The sequence below is a fragment of the Trichomycterus rosablanca genome, chromosome 4, assembly GCF_030014385.1.
Source record: "Trichomycterus rosablanca isolate fTriRos1 chromosome 4, fTriRos1.hap1, whole genome shotgun sequence".
NCBI lineage: Eukaryota > Metazoa > Chordata > Actinopteri > Siluriformes > Trichomycteridae > Trichomycterus > Trichomycterus rosablanca.
Window position 1 is genome coordinate 5,833,439 of NC_085991.1, and position 21,615 is coordinate 5,855,053.

At 41.7% G+C, this 21,615-nt stretch overlaps 1 protein-coding gene and 1 long non-coding RNA gene across 5 annotated transcripts; one reads left to right on the top strand and one right to left on the bottom strand.

Annotated features, from left to right (window-relative positions):
- Window positions 1-1,408: 1,408 nt before the first annotated feature.
- puf60a (poly-U binding splicing factor a) lies at window positions 1,409-20,002 on the bottom strand. 4 transcript variants are annotated; one of them, XM_062993881.1, is made up of 14 exons: window positions 19,944-20,002; window positions 14,061-14,150; window positions 13,548-13,655; window positions 12,895-12,990; window positions 12,247-12,333; window positions 11,884-11,955; window positions 11,603-11,764; window positions 11,430-11,522; window positions 11,123-11,336; window positions 10,606-10,796; window positions 10,265-10,321; window positions 6,650-6,758; window positions 3,523-3,767; window positions 1,409-2,100 (listed from the first exon to the last, which is right to left on the bottom strand). In XM_062993881.1, the coding sequence occupies exons 4-14, from the start codon at window positions 12,970-12,972 to the stop codon at window positions 1,801-1,803; spliced, it is 1,608 nt and encodes a 535-aa protein (XP_062849951.1). In that variant the 5' UTR covers window positions 12,973-12,990; window positions 13,548-13,655; window positions 14,061-14,150; window positions 19,944-20,002; the 3' UTR covers window positions 1,409-1,800. The 4 variants fall into 4 exon arrangements, with proteins under 4 accessions (XP_062849951.1, XP_062849950.1, XP_062849949.1 ...); XM_062993880.1 differs by having other exon boundaries at window positions 12,895-13,017; XM_062993879.1 differs by lacking the exon at window positions 13,548-13,655.
- LOC134311355 (uncharacterized) lies at window positions 14,700-15,625 on the top strand. Its single transcript, XR_010011394.1, has 2 exons — window positions 14,700-14,940; window positions 15,227-15,625. It is a non-coding gene; the product is annotated as an uncharacterized LOC134311355 (long non-coding RNA).
- Window positions 20,003-21,615: the final 1,613 nt, after the last annotated feature.

Consider the following 21,615-nt stretch of genomic DNA (forward strand, 5'->3'; position numbering starts at 1 on the left):
AGCGTGTGTGTTACGTGTTAAACAATTCCTGTAGGTAATGTAGAAACCACCGCCCACCTTCAACAGACACACCTATTAAAAAGCAGGAGAATGGCTAACCGAGTAGCATCTGATGTTAATCTGGACACAAAGAGCACTGCTAGTGTTAACAAGCTCGGGAAAAAGATCAGCAACAACTCAGTTACACCTGAACAAATATTATTGAACAATCCAGAACTATTAGCATTAATAGGGAGTTCATCTCATCACAAGACTTCAACAACAACATGCTTCTAACAGGTTGATGTAAACTTCAACTGTACATCAGCTTATCACTCATGTGGCAGTATGTTATTTATTTATTTAGGATTTTAACAGGTTAATTGTAGCATTTTTTAACACCAACAGTGACTAATCTTACAAAAGCTGCAATATTAGGGACAATTATCCAAATAAAAGTTATTTTAACAATAAAGAAGGATTTTATAATGGCACTTTCAGGACAAATAGTAGGATAGATCAAAAGTCCAGATTTCGTTGGCCTTATTTCAAGGACAAAACCTGGTCATGTTAGTTTTAGGATACAAGTGAAAAAAGTAAGCAAAAAATGTCTAATCCACGTCTTTTATAAATCCCCCAACCAACTACATTTTCTCTCTCTGAATGTGATCACTGCCAGATCACACTTACCGAGTCTTACACAACAGCCACTGCTATGGTAGGGTCAGTGCTGACCTGAAACAACAGCCACTGCAGCTGATGTAATGCCAGGACCTTCTTACTGTGAGCAACAGTGCCACCCAAGGAATTCTTTAAAATTATAATTTAGTGACTGTTTGCTTTGTGGAGGCACATAAAGCATTAAACACTTTGTATATTTTAGTCATATGGCACTTCGGTTTGCATGACATTTGCACCTCGTCCCAGACTTGTTTGAATGTTGTTACATTTATGATATTAACGACAGAAATCAGGTGTTTAATGCTAGTTTTATTAGTCTAGTTTTGTCTATATGTATTCAGTCTTATGTTATATTAAGGACATTAATGATTATTTCTATTATCATGTGTGAGTTTATTTTAATGCATTGGGCATGTGTAGTCTTGGTCTTTCTCTGTTGTACCTTGGGTGTTCATTCAAGATGTTTTATAGTGATTGGTATGTGACAGTCTTCACAAAGTCTGGGCTCTTCTCTTAGCATTAGGTGTTTGTGTGTCAATCGAGAATGGCCTATTCTACATCTAGCATACATAACTTGGTCTGTATGCTTTCCATAATGTATTTTGGGGCACCAAGCCAACCCCAGTGAAGTTAAAGGCTAATGCTAACCACACACTCCTTCTTGTAATACATTTTAGGTAATGAAATCAAAGACCTAATGTGGAAATGTCAGAACTCACCTGCAAAATGACAAAAAAAAGAGACACAATTGTATTTGAAGAATTTATTGATCCGGGCTGTTAAACCAAATGCTTACGAATGTTTTGAAAAGTAACTCGGGGCAAAACAAAACAAAAAATGCAATCTAATCAAAACTCTAGTTGGGAAGGGAAGGAACAAAACCAATACAGGAACATATCTTCAGATAACAGTCCTTCACAGTACGCAACAATGATAGAAAAAAATATTCATGAGCTTTCGCTTGACTACGTCCCCAAAAGGCGTCAATTAATAATATTAATATCAACATCAATAAAAAATACTTACAAGTTAAAAATTGAGGCTTGCACCACTGGGAATAGTGGTGAGCAGCTGAATCTGTACTTGTGTATGAAATAAACCGAATACCGGGTAACGTGAGGAGAAGATGGATTTGTCAGTCTATGCCGAGAGGTCACTGTTGTCGAAGCGCTCCTGATCGTAAACTTCAGCTATGACCTTTCGACCTCCGAACCAGCGCTTGTTTAGAGCCTGAATGGCTTTGTTCATCTCGGAAACAGCAGAAAATTCCACAAAGATCTTAACTATGACCTCGGCGTCCTCCTCTTCACCCTGCTTCTCCTGGTAAATGATCACTCTGTTGACGGCACCGAACTTGCCACATTCTTCAGTCACCTCACCTTCCAGGTCGTCGTCTATGTCCTCCGGGCCGACCATGTTCCTCAGCACCATAACCGTTGACTGTGGGAGAAGAGGAAACCTTTGTGAGTGGAACAAGACTACCACAGAAACGATAATGTCAGGAACAACAGCACCTTGCATGTAAAGAATCTAAATTCATTTCATTTTCATGCTTTACCACCATCCTGGTCAGGGATGCGTGGGTCAGGCTTCCCATGAACCACTGGGCACAACACTGGGCACAGGAACACCCTGGACAGGATGCCAACTTCCCCCTAACACATAGCTAATTATGTATGTACACTATATTGCCAAAAGTATTCGCTCGTCTGCCTTCACATGCATATGAACTTGAGTGACGTCCCATTCTTAATCCATTAGTCACCGCTCCAATTCATCTCAAAGGTGTTCTATTGGGCTGAGGTCAGGGCTTTTCTGCAGGCCAGTCAGACTCTTCTGATGTCTTTATGGACCTTGCTTTGTGCACTGGTGCGCAGTCATGTTGGAACAGGAAGGGGTCATCCCCAAACTGTTCCCACAAAGTTGGGAGCATGAAAATGTCCAAAATCTCTTGGTATGCTGAAGCATTAAGAGTTCCTTTCACTGGAACTAAGGGGCCGAGCCCAACTCCTGAAAAACAACCCCACACCATAATCCCCCCTCCACCACACTTTGCACAATGCAGTCAGACAAGTACCGTTCTCCTGGCAACCACCAAACCCAGACTCATCCATCGGATCGCCAGACGAAGCGTGATTCGTCACTCCAGAGAACACGTCTCCACTGCTCTAGAGTCCAGTGCCGCCGAGCTTTACACCACTGCATCCGACGCTTTGCATTGCGCTTGGTGATGTAATGCTTGGATGCAGCTGCTCGGCTATGGAAACCCGTTCCATGAAGCTCTACACACTGTTCTTGAGCTAATTTGAAAACCACATGGAGTTTGGAGGTCTGTAGCGATTGACTCTGAAGAAAGTTGGTGACCTCTGCGCACTATGTGCCTCAGCATCCGCTGACCCGCTCTGTCATTTTACATGGCTACCACTTCTTGGCTGAGTTGCTGTCGTTCCCAATCACTTCCACTTTGTTATAATACCACTGACAGTTGACTGTGGAATATTTAGTAGTGAGGAATTTTCATGACTGGACTTGATGCACAGGTGGCATCACGGTACCATGCTGGAATTCACTGAGCTCCTGAGAGCGACCCATTCTTTCACTAATGTTAGTAGAAGCAGTCTGCTTAGTGCCTAGGTGCTTGGTTTAATACACCTGTGGCCATGGAAGTGATTGGAACACCTGAATTCAATGATTTGGATGGGTGAGTGAATACTTGGCAATATAGTGTGCATAGATGCAGTATTTATTCCCACCATTTATTTTAAATGTAACCACTTTATTCATATACAAATTCAATAGTCATGTTCAGAGGGCTTATAACATTTTAACACAAGACACAAGTACTGATCCAGTGAGACCCACCTCTTGCTTCCTTAGCAGTTTCTGCATGACCATGTGCCTGGCACTGCTGCCCGAGATGCTCATGTTCTCCTGCTCGCTGAGCATCTCCTGACCGGTGCCGGCTAACGCGGCCTCCTCTTCCTCCTTCTCTTTCTTCTCCTTGGCCTCCTGCGCGGCGGCCACGGCGGCAGACAGCACCGGCGGAGAGGCCAGCACGGGATTCACCAGGCCTACCTGGGGTATCACTGGCCGCGCCGGAGTCACGCCTGCACAGAGATGCAGCAGTAAGAGCGTTTGTTTGTTTCGCCTCGGAAGACAACACGGAGCCCCAGGGTGCCTGCAGCAGCTTTATGAATGTGGGTTTAAACCAGGTTAAGGGGATTTAACTCGGCAACTGGGGCTCCATTGACTTAATGCCTCCAAAATCACAGGCTGATTGTCATGAAACTACATTAATGTGTACAAATCTGGTCAGTGTGGTCTAAAAGTCTAGACTAAACTCTAAAAGATAAAATGCTCTGAACTTTGGGTCTAAATGAGTTTAAGTTTTAAAACATACATCAGCTTGTTTGTGCAAATCTACTTAGTGATGCTTAAAACAGTTGTGCAAAACGTGGAGGTCAGCTGGATGCGAACAAAATTAAGTAGTACAAGGGTCAGTCTTCTTCCTGATGAATCAGCAAACTCACTCATCCCATCACTTCACTTTTACAAATCCTCTGATCCAATCAAAGGACCGAGATCAATTTTACAAAAACACAGGATCTGAGACTCACTGGCCAATGGGAATGACAGATTGGTTTATGAGGGGAGGGGCTAGAAACGGTCCTCTTCACACTTGGTTGGTCAGTGTGCCGCAAAGGGGAAGGGTTAAGAGGCCACGGTCAGGATGGTTGAAGAATAAAAACAGGGAAGAGGAGAGAGAGAGAGAGAAAAAAAACGAGAGAGAGAGAGAGACAAGGAGAGACAATAAGAGACTCTATTAGTGAACAGGTCCCATCACAGGCCACGTTGAACTATGTAATGTGTAGAACACAAAAATCTGGGGGGCAGAGCTGAACATATTAAAACAGAATTATAATAAAGTGCTATAAAAGTACATGAATTAGATTGCATAATAATACTTATGTCACAATAATTGCATTTTATTTTACCTAAAGGAACACAAATCTGTTGAGGGCGTGTCAAGAGATAAAGAAATTGGTTGGATATCTGCATGAACAGCTACAATAATCACTAATCCTATAGCAAATTAATCCCTGTATTTCAAAGATACACCGATCAGCCATGTCCATGTTATCAGCTCCACTTACCATATAAAAGCACTTTGTTGTTCTACAATGACTGACTGTAGTTCATCTGTTTCTCTACATACCTTTGTAGCCTGCTTTTACTGTTTGTCAATGGTCAGGACCCCCACAGAGTAGGTATTATTTAGGTGGTGGATGATTCTCAGCACTGCAGTGACACTGACATGGTGGTGGTGTGTTAGTGTGTGTTGTTCTGGTATGAGTGAATCAGACACGTGTTTTTTTTTTGTTGTTTTTTTTAAATACAGTGTCCACTCACTGTCCACTCCTACCTAGTTGATCCACCTTGTAGATGTAAAGTCAGAGACGATCGCTCATCTATTGCTGCTGTTTGAGTTGGTCATCTTCTAGACCTTCATCAGTGGGCACAGGACGCTGCCTACGGGGCGCTGTTGGATGGATGTTTTTGGTTGGTGGACTATTCGCAGTCCAGCAGTGACAGTGAGGTGTTTAAAAACTCCATCAGCTCTGCGGTGTCTGATCCACTCATACCAGCACAACACACACTAACACTGCAGTTCTGAGAATGATCCACCACCCAAATAATACCTGCTCTGTGGGGGTCCTGACCATTGAAGAACAGCATGAAAGGGGGCTAACAGAGCATGCAGAGAAACAGACGGACTACAGTCAGTAATTGTAGAACTGCAAAGTGCTTCTATATGGTAAGTAGAGCTGATAACATGGACAATGTGTGTAGAAACAAGGAGGTGGTTTTATTGTTATGGCTGATCAGTGTATATGGGACAAAGAAGCAACATTAGCAAAGCCACACGGTTTGCCTTATTCTATTAATGTTAGGAATCATTACAGTACAAAAACAAACATCCTCATGCACAGGGTCTCACAGACTGGTGAGTGTCAGACCAGCTACCCAGACGACTTGCTACAATGGGTGCTGCTGGATTCAGGCCACGCTGAACCTACTTGACATTTGACATTTTCTGCATTTGGCGGACGCTTATAACCAAAGCGACAGTATACAGTTATTTAAGCAATTGAGGGTTAAGGGTCTTGCTCAAGAGCCCAACCTGGCAGTGGTGGGGTTTGAACCAGCAACCTTATGATTACTAATCCAGTTCCTTAACTGCTAGGCTACAACTGCCCTACAACCAACGCATTAGCATTAGTACAATATAGCCTCCTAACATTTACATTTTCAGCATTTAGCAGACACTTTTATTTAAAGCAACTCACAGTACTGTGACAGTATACAGTCCAAGCAATTGAGGGTTAAGGGATTGCTCATAGGCCCACAAGCGGCAACCTGGCAGTGGTGGGCCTTGAACCAGCAACCATTCAATTACTAGTCCAGTACCTTAACCGCCAGGCTACAACTGCCCACCTACTTGTTCTAGATCAAATGACAAAACCTGGCGGTTTCAGGATTTGAACATTTTGCCAAATGTAAAATACTCAGGCACAATGCGACAGACAATACAGATGAGCTCATGTTGCTTCTGTGTTCCAGTAGTCTCAAGACACAGACTAGCCCATTAAGCCTTAAAATCTTTGTAGCACTATAAAATTGTGCGTGTTAAAAATAATTTAGACCTGAAGACAACAAATTTAAGAAGCTATTAATGCAGATAATGCCAAAGTAACACATTTTAAAAGAATAAAAACCCTGCATTCCCACTCCGCATTTAAATGATTGTAGCGTCTCTCTCTCCCTCACACACACACACACACACACACACACACACGCAACATGCAGTGACACAGCCAACTAAACCATGTAATCTAAAAGCATGCAAAAAATTACACACTAGGTTACAGTGCTAGCAGCATCTGCTCCTACTGTACAGCTGAGTGAACAGTATGTGCCTCCAGCCTACCTGTAATGACCCCTGGGGCCTGGGCTGCCATGACGGCCTGGGGGAGCTGCGGCATGGTCACCGAGCCAGCTGTCATTGCCCCCAGGATGGACGCACCAGCAACCGCTTCCTGGAAGGAGAGGGGGACATATAGAAACACCACCCAGACAGCGCCCGTTAACCAGCACACAGGGCACGGACGAGGCAGGACAAAACGAGGTAAGACAGACAAGGACACGAGTGGACAAGGCCTGGCCTGGCTGCATACTTCTGTGACAATATAAGACCAATAACAATCGGTTGTGTCCGTGTAATACAGTAATCCCTCGCTATATCGCGCTTCGACTTTCGCGGCTTTACTCGATCACGGACTTTATATGCAGGCATGTCTAAATATCAATCGCGGATTGTTCGCTGGTTCGCAGATTTCTGTGGACAAGGAGTCTTTTTATTTCTTGTACATGCTTCCTCAGTTGGTTTGCCCAGTTGATTTCATACACGGGACGCTATTGTCGGATGGCTGAGAAGCTACCCGATCAGAGCACGCGGTTAAGTATCCTGGGTGCTGATTGGCTCAGCAGAGGAGAGAAGCGTTAGATTCCGCTTTATGCTGTATAACTGTGCGGGAAATGTTTATAAGAGTGTGGGGAGGGTTTATAATGGCTTAAAATATATAAAAATAACCATATAAACACATGGTTTTTACTTCGCGGGTTTTCACCTTTCGCGGGGGGTTCTGGAACGCAACCCCGAAGCGATCGAGGAGGGATTACTGTATAGCACAGCTCTACATTTAGAGGAGGAATACATTTACATTTGCAGCATTTTAGCAGACGCATTTAGGCAATATGAATGAATACAATTCGAGCAATTGAGGAGCAAGAGCCTTGGGGGCCTAAGGGGCCCAGCAGTGGCAATTTGGCACTGATGATGCTTTAGCTGGTAACCTCAACTGTTAAACTACCACTGCCCTAAATGCTATAGACTAGCATTCACTGAGTGCTGTTTCTTAAGTGATATCATCACTGAACCTTGAAGTCCTCGATTGCATATTGACTAAAATGTGCTTGAAGTTTATTAAAGTAAACATTTAACTGGTAATAAATGGTGTATGATATAGTCAAAACAATGTCTGCCAGTATTTCAATGCAACCAGGCCTAAGCCGAAAGACATAGAACACAAAACAGCAAGCTACACTATCAAGAGGAACACACATTTTCCCTCCCCACAAAATTACAGTTTGTTTCCCTTTAGCTCAGTTATTAAACCCTTAAACTAAACAAGTATCAGGCTACATTCACACACCAAGATTAACTTAATAAGATTAATCATATATTTTTCCCAATGGCACCCAATTCAGTCATGGAAAATTGAATTTTATTTCTGTCAGATCGAGGACAGCCGAGGCCGTCATGTGCCAGATCCGACACACACAGCTGATCGCTTCTTTTCTCCTGCCTGGGGCAGGGTCTCACAGGGTGCAGTATCGCGCACAGAGAGCCACAACCTGCCATCTGTGAACAGTCACCTCGACTGGTCAGCAGAAGCCACACCTGCACCAGAGTTGAGGAACTCCGTTTCAGCAATTATACCCTCCCCTACATACACACAGCCAATTTTGTTCTTTTGCATGAGGGTCATAGAGACGCTGCAAAAGCAGAGTAAGTTGTTCGAATTGTATCCAGCAGGGCAGGCGGTGTTTATATTGCCATAGACAGATTCAGTTTTTGTACTCCTCTGACCACTTTTTGGTGTGAATGTAGCCCAAGACAGCAGAAGTGCAATAAGTCTTAGTTTATGCATATTTAAGAAAGGAAAATGCAAAACAAGCTTTTTAAATGCTTACAAAGCCATATTTAGTATAAAAGACTAAACATTTGAGGTTGTACATTACAGTACGTTGTATCCAATTAAAACAGTTAAGCCTAAAACGAATCTGTAATTACTAGGGCTGTCAGAGCATGAAATGTAAAAACACTAACCTAAAACACTGCCACAGTTGTGTTTTATTTTATTTTATACTGTTTATGTCAGCATGGAATCCTTCAGCAAAACCCTAGATCATGATAACATATTCTATATTATAAGGCACTGACACTAGCTGATCAGAAATGGCAGTGTGTCTCTCTCTGCACACTATACTGGGCTCCGAGAGCCCCTGACACTAGCAGGTGAAAATAATTGATCGACGGCACGTGTGGCAAAAAATAATATGGTTAAAAATAATGATTAAAAATAAATTAATATGGGTGCCCAGGTGGTGCAGCAAGATATTCTGCTAGCACACCAGTGCCGAGATTCTAAACTCCTCGGTTTTAAACTCTGGGTTGCCACCGGTCGGCTGGGCGCCATCTAGCGGGCATAATTGGCAGTGCCTGCAGCAGACACGTCTCTGCTAGGGTGGGGTCTTCGAACACTGTGTAAGGACCCTGATTGGCAGATAGAGGCGCTTGTGCAGAGTGCATAGGTGAAAAAGGGGTCCGCTAAGAGCTGCACGCAGGTCGGAGGAGACGTGAGCAGCAATATATCCACCTTGACTGCAATCAGGGATCCACCAGCAGCGGAAGACAAATTGACTACACTAAATTGGGGGGAAAATGCATAAATAAAATAAAAAAAATTTTTGAATAAATATTGAATTAATATTAAAATAACATTCATCTACCCTAGATATCTACAATATTAAGACTGGTATTATAATTAGAGATGCATGAGTACCGATACTGGTATCGGGTATTTGCCCGATACCGCGCTCATTAACTTGTACTCGTACTCGCAAACGAGGCTCCGATACTAAACATCCGATACCGTGTGCCTAATGCACGTTGCTGCGTTATGCCTGGTTCACACTACACGATTTTCTGCGACTGGTCAGCGCTAGATCTGCCGGCTCGGGAGCAACTCAGCGTTCGCTCGGCGATCAAAACTCGGCTCTCGATCGCTAAGTGTGAACTACTGAACAACTCGATCCGACCGGCTCGAGTTTTCTAGCACGTCAGATATCTGATCCAATAGGTATCGGCAAGCACAGAAATACATGCACTTGGTTGGAAAAAAATGGTATTGATGCATCCCTAATTATAATAGTTAATAAAGTTAAAATGCTGCCCAGTGCTTGCCAAGCTGTTAAGCATGTTTACAAATCCTGTCTAAAAAGCTGTGCGAGCTCGTCAGTATTACCACTATCATTCTGTAATAGCTCATCTTATTGTACATAACTTTGTAATTATTAATGGCCTACACTGAAAACCACCACAACTGCAGTTACATTAACCTTCCATAACCAACGTGTTTCCCCGTGTTCCTGTGCATGACAGCCCTAGTATTTACCAAATTGAAATATAAGGTGCAGGCAAAAACAATTTAAGCCTCTAAGTGTTCAATTGGATAAATGGCATAATAATAAATGCTTATAAATACAAGGGCTTCTATATAAGGGACCCTGAATGACCTAAAGCTACAACTACATTTTTTAACCTTCCAATTAACATATATTTAATCTGGCAGACTACAACACAATAACTACCAGCATAACTGGATGGATCTGAAAACATTTCTCTCTGTACACTTAGAAATCTACACAGAACAAAAAAAGGCACCAGGGTGCTTGGAACAGAATTGCCCGAAGGATTTACCAGACAGTTGAGGAAGTCTTCTGTCCGATTCTCCGGAGTGGAAAGATTCCATGCCATCTGTTTTTGGAGTTTACACGCTATGTTATCTTTCTGCATGTCAAAATCTCTGGCTCATATAAGTAATGCTGTCTTCATGTCAACTCCTCACATACATTACCTACGTATCTGTTCTAGCTCTGCCAAGTGTATATAATTACAAAAATAGCTCACGCTGGTTTAAATTAATTATAAAAGAAAACATACTAGTGCCAAAATAAATCTGCTGCTCTCTCAAAACACACACACACACACATACACACTCCTGACTAACTATAGATTGTACGAGTGTAAGATGAGCTCACCTGAGCAGTGATTTTAGCCGTGGCTGCAGCCGCGGCGACAGCAGCCGCAGGGGGGAGGCCGCCGGGCGCACTGGGCGCCAGCATTGGAATAGGTGGAGTCACGGCCTTGCCCACGCGCAGGTATTGACCACCCAAATCGAACAGATTCATGGAGGACACGGCGTCCTGCGACGACTGGGCTTTGTCGTACTCTACAGAAAAACGGAACAGTAATGTCAAGCATGAAGGGTCTGAGAGGAAGGCTGAGCTTAATTCTTCTGGCAGAGCACTGTGTCATTTACTGTGTAATTACCAGAGGGCACTTATGGCACAAATTGTCCGCAACTGAGCCTAAGAAAAATAATGACAACAACAAAAAAACAAAAACTTACTATGAAAGCATGTGAGGAACCTGCCCCCACCCCTTCTCTATCCCCCTGCGAGACATATGTAGAGAACAGCATTCCGCTATGACTGACCGCTCTCGGTCGCAAACTCATTATTTTCAACCGAACGAAAGCCGAGCGCGGATTCTTACCTATAAATCCGTAGCCTTTGTGTTTCCCCGTCGTGGGCTCCCGAGCCAGTAAGCACGACTTGATTCTCCCAAATGCTTCGAAGACACTTTTGATGTCGTCATCTGACAGGTCTGGGTGTACCGACGCTACATAGATTCGGTTAAAGGCCCGCGCTTCCTCTGCTAACTGGTCTATGATTGGCTGAGCCTGACCAATATTACTTGGACGTCCCACCTTAACAAAAACACATTTAGTCATTTCAAGTCAATTTTAATAATTAAAACTTCAGTATAACACACAATATTATTTTATAAGGTTCTGACTTACTTTAATGTTTCTGCCTCCCAACATGATTGAGTTCATCTGCTCTAAAGCCAGCTGTGCTGCCTCTGGGACCTCATATTCTACAAATGCAAATCCCTGCCCAGGCAAACATCTCTTGTTAGAACTAGAAAGTTACTCAGTCCTACATAGAACGCGAAACAAAACAGGATTTGTACCTTGTGCTTCAGTGTAACAGAGTCCCAGGACATGTCGATGCTTTTTATGGGCCCGAAAGGAGCAAAAGCCTGTCTGATAGTGTCCTCTCCGAGCTCATAGTAAATTGAGCCAACGTAAGCACGACACATTATGGCTAGCGCCCTCTGTCGCTGCGCTGCAACCTGAAAACAAACAGAACTGAGCAACTACACGTCCGCTAAGAAATAAAAAATAAGGGGGAAGCACAACGCTGCTTATTACTTGATCAAACCCCCTCTTTAAAAGATATCTGCTTACTTACCGACTGCAAGGGTGAAAGAGGATCACCGAAACCAGCCATGGACAGTGAGGCCATTCCTAAGGAATTGGGGAGCTAATGGTACAAGACAAGACAAAGAGCGAGAGAACTAAACATCAGAAACTGTTTTGATAAATCTTTGTGACAGAAGTACAACATGCACCAGATACTAAGATAATCCCCCCCCCCCCTCCCAATCCAACCCAGAAGAGAAAAAAATACAGTAAAACATATCAAAAAGTGCATACTTATGAGTGGTCACTTTCAGGATGAAATTAACATACAGCAAATGAAACTATTCATATATTTGCCATTTTTACACAAGTACAATGGGAAAAGCATCCCATGGTCGAGGGAGGTGTTTACCTGGAAGTTGTTAATTGGCTGAGGCTGAGCGAGGGTCTGTTTGGCCAGCACGCTCTTGATGCTTTGCTCCATGGCATACTTCTTTGCCTGCGACACAGAAAACAAGTACATACTGAAACGAAACACGTTCCTTCAGGACCAGGGTGAAACACAGAACAAATGCGCAAGACAATAAACACAGTGCAGATAGAAAATACAGTACAATAAATACAAAAGACATTTCTAATATAAAAGTAATTGAGGGAGAAGAGACTAGTGACAAGAGTAATATTGGCCAGTACATGGTACTGACTAATTGATAGGTGAGGTAAAAAAACATATTCTGATATACAGCTATTCAGCTCCTCGTGGGTGTGATCTATCACATAGGAAGACTTGCAGTGATGGCTGCTAGTCAAACTAAAAAAGTGCAGGCTTACGCCAGCAGTTGAAAAGGGTGCGAACGTACAGATCCCACACAAGCACTAAAAGCATAGCGCTGGCCTTTCACTTCTCTATTATATGACATGCATTTGTATCAAACAAGCTTACGCATGCAGGCTAGTAAAGAACAACATTTAGCACTTGCTCAGCTGATTAAAACCAAGCTATTGTATCAAGAACTTTACAATAAATAATTTAGGAAAGGTATCTAGAGGGCACCATTACCTTTTGCAGCGCCTCCTGCTGTTCGAGGGTAAGGGGTGGCAGGCCGAGCTTCGAGGCGGTGCTCTGTCCATTCTCCATCGTCAGAGCCTTGCCTCCCTGTTGAGCACACCCTGGTGAGACCCACTGCTCATGTGAATGTGTGAAGTCCTCATTAACATTACAATAATCAAGTTTCAGAGCAAACGCAGCCTCATTTTTAAAAACAGGTTGGTCAGTACTCAGTAGTACTGGTCAGGTTACACTGACAGGCACAAACGCGAATTTGATGAAACTAACAAAGTCAGGCTTTGTTGGGCATGCTCTGAAACCGCTTGAATATCAATAACTAAAACTAACTATGATTCCTAAACATAGTAAAATTCTGCAATTTCCTTTTGAGGATCAATAATTAATCAATAAAAGACATTTAAAGGCTGTTCTTATTAAAATGACCTGTTTACTGTAAAACAAAACAAACTGCAGCTCTCTGGAATAGAGAGTTTGCTTAAATTGTGAATGTTCAAAAAAGGAGGAGCAAAAACAGTAGTCTTCCTTCTTAGCAGCAGAGGGAAACGGAACACTATCCAGATTTGCCTTAGTGTGAAAGTTACAATCTTACAATGTGATTAAGTTGAGCCCCTTACTCAGTACTACACAGAAGAAAGCTGAAGTACCTTTGCTTAAATGAACTCCAGAGTGATGAAGTGCCCACCTTAGGGTGGTTTGAACCCAAATTGTTCTGCCATTGGCTTTGGAACTATAGTACGGTCAAGAGATACGCTCTATAGCACAGACGACACAGAGAGAAACGACAAAAAAGAAAAAAAGAAAAAGAAAACACACAAACCTACTTAGAACAAGAGATACTTGATAAGGAGACAACAAATCGAGAACGCTGACATCTGAATTCAGTGAATGTGTTTTCTACAATGTATGACATCATGGGGAACAATGTTCTATTAACCCCCCTTGACCAAAGGGATTTTAATTTATTTGGTGGCCTAAACCAGTAAAGCACATTTTCACAGAATTATGCTATTCTACTTCCACATGTGGGCTGTTTATTTGAAATCTCTAAAAATAATTTAGAGGCTAAATCTAATCCTATTAAAAACTAAATGTTGTTAAAAATATGCCACACATGACACTTGATGTAAAGTTTCATGAGATTCCGGATGCTCACTTACCTAGCGCCTGCTCTTAACTGAGATGTCCTGATGCAGGTTATTATGAAGAAACAAACACACACAGACAGCTGCTATTGTTCAAAAGCGGGTCTAGAAAAAAGCAAGTATTTTATACATTATTAATCTACCAGAAGCTGGTAAAATATACGTGCACAGTTAAACAAGTTTTGTGACTGTAAAATCAGTGATAGTTTAAGTGCATAACACGTTCATCATTAGTTGAAGGTTAACCGATATCAGACAAGCTCATAGTGCCCCATCAAATTAAAAAAATGCTGCACAGAATTTAATGACAACACATGCAAGAGCAAAACCAGTTCAGCATCATGAACAGAGCTGTACTAAATGAGAATTCAGTTTGACTTGCAGTTTCCTCCCACCGGAGCTACCATAGGAAACCCTCACAGACACAGGGAGAACATGCAAACTCCACACAGTAAGAGTTCCAGCGGCACGGTGGCTTAGTGGGTAGCACTGTTGCCTCACAGCAAGAAGGTCCTGGGTTCGATCCCCAGGCGGGGCGGTCCGGGTCCTTTCTGTGCGCAGTTTGCATGTTCTCCCCGTGTCTGCGTGGGTTTCCTCTGGGAGCTCCGGTTTCCTCCCACAGTCCAAAAACATGCAGTCAGGTTAATAGGCTCTATGCACGACTGTCTTCCGGGTTCTCGTATACTGGCAGATCAACTTCCGGTATTCATTTGCCGGTCGTCAACAAGCAGATAACGTTAGGCATGGCTCTCTTTTACACTTGTTGTCTTCAAGATTAACCTCGTCTGACAGTGAACGATTTAGACCGACCGACGCATGGTTTGTACTGCTTCTTCTAACAAGCGGGAAAAAGGATTTTAAATGTACAACTCCAGCGACATTGACAAATATGAAGGTAAGTACGTTAGCAAACATTTCCTTAGAACCATGCAAGTAGGGTAGTTGTAAACTGGTTAGTGGTTGTTTTGCTAGACTAGACAAACACTACATCTAGCTTGACAGACCAGTATTAAGATTCATGTTTTAGTTAGCTTTGAAGCATACCATTACAATTTCATTTTTATGCATATTCTGCTTGCACAGTGCCAGGTTAGGCAAGCTTTAAGATAGTGTCAAATCCCATGTATTAATGATGTTCAAACAACAATAAATATATATATGTATGTGTGTTCAATTCCCAGGTGGAGTGGTCCGGGTTCTTTCTGTGTGAGGTTTGCATGTTCTCCCTGTATCTGCGTGGGTTTCCTCCGGCAGCTCCTGTTTCCTCCCACAGTCCATAGACGTGCAAGTGAGGTGAATTGGAGATACAAAATTGTTTGATATTAAAACTTGAACTGATGAATTTTGTGTAATGAGTAACTACCATTTCTGTCATGAATGTAACCAAAGTGTAAAACATGATGTTAAAATCCTAATACAACATAAAACAAACTAAACATATCTGACTGGATATATTAGCAATTTACCCTCAATCTTTTGATTAAGTGTAAAAAGTTTTGTTCACCAATATATGAATGAGTTATCTTTTATTCATTATCAAATGTTATATGTCAGACCATAATAAATTTCCTGTCAATTGATTAATTTGATGTTACAGTATTAACATGTCTTTCTCCAAAAACATATTTGTTGTAAATGCGAGGAGGAACTTTGATTTTTTTATTCTTATGTTTATTACAGCAGGTTATCAAGAATTAGTCATTACAGAATTTATCAGTGTCAAGCTGGCAGCAATGGGGTATCAAATATATATGCTGTTCAGTTCAAAACCTTGTATCATGTTACAAAAGAGAAAAAAAAAACGTCCATTTGAAGTTAAATGTAAAAAGATTTTATTTCAAGTCTTTTTAACGCCATTCAAGTGGTCTATTCATTGTGAAATGAATGTTAAACAACTGCCAGATTCACAAAACGTAAGAAACAGCAAAAACTGTTTTACACACTCAATATAGAAGCACTTTGTAGTTCTACAATTACTGACTGTAGTCCATCTGTTTCTCTACATGCTTTGTTAGCCCCTTTTCATGCTGTTCTTCAATGACTCTCCCAGGACCCCCACAGAGCAGGTATTATTTAGGTGGTGGATGATTCTCAGCACTGCAGTGACACGGACATGGTGCTGGTGTGTTAGTGTGTGTTGTGGTATGAGTGGATCAGACACAGCAGCGCTGCTGCAGTTTTTAAACACCTCACTGTCACTGCTGGACTGAGAATCGTCCACCAACCAATAACATCCAGCCAACAGCGCCTCATGGGCAGCGTCCTGTGACCACTGATGAAGGTCTAGAAGATGACCAATTGAAACAGCAGCAATAGATGAGTGATCGTCTCTGACTTTATGCCTACAAGGTGGACCAACAAGGTAGGAGTGTTTAATAGAGTGGACAGTGAGTGGACACGGTGTTTAAAAACTCCAGCAGCACTGCTGTGTCTGATCCACTCATACCAGCACAACACACACTAACACACCACCAGCATGTCATTGTCACTGCAGTGCTGAGAATCATCCACCACCTAAATAATACCTGCTCTGTGGGGGTCCTGGTCATCAAGAACAGAAAGGAGGCTAACAGTATAGAAAGAAACAAATTAACTACAGTTTGTAATTGTAGAACTAATAAAATAATCAGAGTGTAGACATAAGAGGTATGTTTACATAATGAAGAGGCTTTTGTTGGCTTTTTATGCTTTTGTTTAAAAACAGAGTATAAACTATAATATATATATTTACAATATTTAAATGTGCACGTTCTTTAAAAAATTACAGTCAAAAACGAATGTTTAGCTCCATCCCTTGACAAGTGGTCCAATCTCACGATACAGTAAACAGCTGATTTATGCTCTGATAGCGATCACTGTGTCAAACAACTTATTCTTTTTAACCCGTCGGATGCAGCGTTCAACATGAACCCTGAGAATGTACCGATCCACCCCGATCTTGTTTTTGAAAACACAAAACCTTCTTACTAATTTTAGAACTCAAACTCGTATATTCGCCGCTATACGACACGTTGTGATTAGAAATTTGCCGGTGTTTATAACAAACCGGAAGCTAGACTGCCCGACTAACGCTAAACGGAAACGCGTCACAGAGCTTGCGTGCATAGAGCCCAGAGCCGTAGATAGAGAGAGTTGCGACACTCCTTGATCTCGCCGCTACGCGGTCACGTGGTTCATGTAACCCTCCGATAGTTCCAAACAAACCCGGCGCTGTCATGTTCTCAAATGGGACAGGCAGCAGTAAATGAAATATTAAACGGCAAATAATAAACATTTGTACAATTTCTGGGTATTTTCAACTGCGTTTACATTTACTGCATCTGCTTTAATGTCAATTTGGTATATAAAGTGGAAGCTTGATGTTTATAATGACTTGTTAATAGGTCGTTCTTGTTAACACACAGTACATTATATTAGCATACATTACATAATGCGATATCATTAAGTAGTAGAGACAATATACAGTACAGAGATTAAAGTTTTTTTATGTTTTGTTTTTTACATAAACTAATCTCCCTTCACTTTCCTGAGGATTCATAATAATAATCATTTTGGCTAAACACTCATGTCACTAAACCATGTGGCTGGATTCATAAGGTTTACCTGCACTGAAGGAACAGATTGATAAACACACTACCGTACCTTTAAGGTACATGAAAAAGCATTCATTCATCTCTTATTTCATGAGTGATTAATAATTGATTCCTACATGTAATACATTAATGAATTCATTATGAATATGCACTAGTTCATTTTGTCTAATGTAAGTGGTGGACAAGGTACACAAACCATGTAGTTGAGTTAAAGTAGAGATATCCAAGGTAACATATTACTCCAGTAAAAGTAGTAGTAAAAGTAAAAATACTCTTTACCTCCACTAAAGTACTAAACTAAATTTACCTTCAAATGTACTGAAGTATGAAAGTAAAAGTATAATGAGTTATTGTGGTTCTAATATTTTATTATCATTTCTGTAACAAGACTCTTGATTAATCAACTCATTTTAGGTGAAAAGACTCGTGTGTCATTAATTAAGCTAAACTGAATAAGCTAAATTCAGTTATACCTATTAATTAAGATAAACATGTAACATTTAGTGCTGAGCAAATGCTAAACAATAACAGTATTAAGTATATTAATGACATTAAATTCATAATTGTTTTAAAACAAAGCAACATACAGCTAAAAATGCTGGATAAGTAGTGGAAATGAATGGGGCTCTATGGGTTGTTTGGAACTATACAGAGCTCCACAACCCGGAAGCTGCGCAGAAAAAATGTCCCGCCCCCTTTCCAACGGTTCCCTATGAGAGTGTCGCCACTCTGTTCTCTCTACCGCTCTGATAGAGCCTATTGGAGACACTGAATTGCCCTATAAGTGAATAGGTGAATGTGTATCTGCCCTGCGATGGACTGGCATCCCGTCCAGGGTGTTACTGTGTGCCTTGTGCCCATTGTAAAGCTGGGATAGGCTAAAGCAATCCCCCCCACCCCACTGGATAAGCAGATAAGAAAATGAATGAATGTTTAAGTTCCCCTTTTAATATAAATTAGCAAATAAAGCCTGTGCTCTAAAATGAGCAGATATATGAATTTGATATGTATGAGTTTGTTCCTTGTAAAGGTTGTTAACTACTGCATATTTAAGATTGTATTATTAATATTTTAAAAAAGATCAACAAAACACTTAATCAGTAACTTCTGCTATTAATTTGAGCTCTAGATTGTGGCTGATTTTATAAGAAAAATGCATGAACGCAGCACATACTGAGACACATTTGTACATAACTGATATACTCATCAATTTGCCTACAGTTTTCTAATTTTATTTATTTTTTAAGATTTTAACGTCATGTTTTACATTCATGACAAAACTGGTAGTTACTGGATACACAAGATTCATCACTTTACAAGTTTTAATGTTAAACACAAACACAGTCATGGACAATTTAGTATCTCCAATTCACCTCACTTGCACGTCTTTGGACTGTGGGAGGAAACAGGAGCTCCCAGAGGAAACCCACGCAGACATGGAGAGAACATGCAAAATGCACACAGAAAGGACCCGGACTGGTCCAACTGGGAATCGAACCCAGGACCTTTTTGCTCTGACTGGTGAGTTTGGACAGATTTTGCACGTCATTGTAGGTTTACAAAACATGTCTAACGTGTAAGTAATAATCAGGTAAAATGTTTATAGATAATTCATTATATACACAAGCAGGTTGTTTTTTCTCCTTTAAAAAGTGCATGTTTTGGTAAAGTTATTTTTGATTTCTGTGCGCCTATATCTCTGAATATTAGAGAGATGTAACTCCAGTTAAACCGGTAATAACTGTAACGGCAGGAACTAAAATAGCGCGTAGAGATTTTCGCTTTCACACCCGTTTCCAAACAAATCTTTCCTCCACTACTGGGATTGGCTGCTACAGTCCCGCCTACTGCGCTGCTATTGGTTCAGAGCTCCGGTGCTCAAGTAACCGTCTGTTTAAATGAAATACGGAATAAGCCAATCAAATTACAGGAGGCGCGATGGCTCTGAATACGGGTGTGGAGAGAACATAGCCACTTTAGCAATAACCAAACAATGTAAAAAAGTGAACACACTGTGTTGTAACTTTATAAATGGAAGCCTGGGTCCTAATAAAACACGTTAAATAACGCAGCAGGAAAAAGCAATGGTTGAAAGCTGTTATTCGTACACGGTTTGTTTAATTAAAAGCAAGACCGCCTCAGCAACAGCAGGCCGTGGCTACAGTAGCACTCTCAGCTAGCAAAGCGTGCACAAGTTACATTAAAAACTTCCCCTGTAATAATCCATACATAAATATACACGCATCATTGCGCACTATATGCACTTTAGCACTAAAAGAAAACATACAATAATGAGTTAGTTTACCTCATGCGCTATAAAGCACGCCGTCCCGCACCGAGCTCTATGGCGGCGATAAAGACTGTGAAATATCGCGAGGTTGGGAGCTCAGTAACTATAGGTCTGATCTCGCGAGATTTCATCCATAGACCGATTCCCTGCTGCATCGTGTTTCCAGAGCTTTCCTTCAGAATAAAGAGAACCTGCATCCAACAGCCTGGTCAGAGAAGCACACCTTACATATCTATGCTGGTAAAAGTACTGATAATACACTGCCTGGCCAAAAAAAAGGTCGCCACCTGGATTTAACTAAGCAAATAGGTAAGAGTCTCCCATTGGATAATTACTGTATGGGTGATTATGTTTCAGCTGGCAACAAGTTATTTAACCCTAACTGATGCAGTGAGTAGCTTCTCATTTGTTAAACAACCATGTCGAAAGACACGACACATGTGGTCTTGGAAAAGATGTTATTCTGTTTCAGAAGGGTCAAATTATTGGCATGCATCAAGCTGAGAAAACATCTAAGGAGAAGCTAAAAACGACTAAAATCGGGTTAAGAACTGTCCAACGCATTATTAAAAAGCGGAAGGACGGGGGGGGGGGGGGGGGGGCAACTTCATCTTCAAGGAAGGAATGTGGTCGGAAAAAAATCTTGAATGATCGTGATCGGCGATCACTTAAATGTTTGGTGAAATCAAATGGTAGAAAAACTCCAGTAGAACTCAGGGAGATGTTTAATAGTGAAAGTAAGAGCATTTCCACACGCACAATGTGAAGAGAACTCAAGGGATTGGGACTAAACAGCTGTGTAGCCTTAAGAAAACCACTTGTCAGTGAGGCTAACCGGCAAAGACGGCTTCAATTTGCTAGGGAGCATCAAGATTGGACTCTGGAGCAATGGAAGAAGGTCATGTGGTCTGATGAGTCCAGATTTACCCTGTTCCAGAGTGATGGGCGCATCAGGGTAAGAAGAGCGGCGGCTGAAGTGATGCACCCATCATGCCTAGTGCCTACCGTACAAGCCTGTGGGGGTAGTGCTATGATCTGGGGTTGCTGCAGTCGGTCAGGTCTAGGTTCAGCAACGTTATGTGCCCAAAGAATGAGGTCAGCTGACTACCTGAATATACTGAACCACCAGGTTATTCCATCAATGGATTTTTTCTTTCCTGATGGCTCGGGCATATTCCAAGATGACAATGCCAGGATTCATCAGGCTCAAATTGTGAAAGAGAGGTTCAGGGAGCATGAGACATCATTTTCACACATGGATTGGCCACCACAGAGTCCAGACCTGAACCCCATTGAGAATCTTTGGGATGTGCTGGAGAAGACTTTGTGCAGTGGTCCAAATCTCCCATCATCAATACAAGATCTTGGGGGAAAATTAATGCAACTCTGAACAGAAATAAATGTTGTGACATTGCAGAAGCTTGTGGAAACGATGCCACAGCGAATGCGTGCCGTAATCAAAGCTAAAGGCGGTCCAACCAAATATTAGAGTGTGTGACCTTTTTTGGCCAGGCAGTGTATTAGTACATTCAATCATTTGGAATAGAATGGCGTCCTCAAAACACAAAATAAAAAGTCAAACTGTTTTTTTTATGTGGGATGTTCCGCTCACTTGCACTATATGGCTAAAAGTATGTGGACACCCTCCTAATGATTGAATTTAGTTGTTTCCTCTACATCCATTGCT

What these genes read in the sequence shown, in the direction of transcription:
- puf60a (XM_062993879.1), bottom strand. Translation starts at nt 12,972, where the DNA reads ATGGAGAATGGACAGAGCACCGCCTCGAAGCTCGGCCTGCCACCCCTT. An exon ending in CTGTTACACTGAAGCACAAG is followed by an intron (nt 11,523 to 11,602) that starts GTACAAATCCTG and finishes TTGCCTGGGCAG; the next exon opens with GGATTTGCATTTGTAGAATA. An exon ending in GGCCCCAGGGGTCATTACAG is followed by an intron (nt 3,768 to 6,649) that starts GTAGGCTGGAGG and finishes ATCTCTGTGCAG; the next exon opens with GCGTGACTCCGGCGCGGCCA.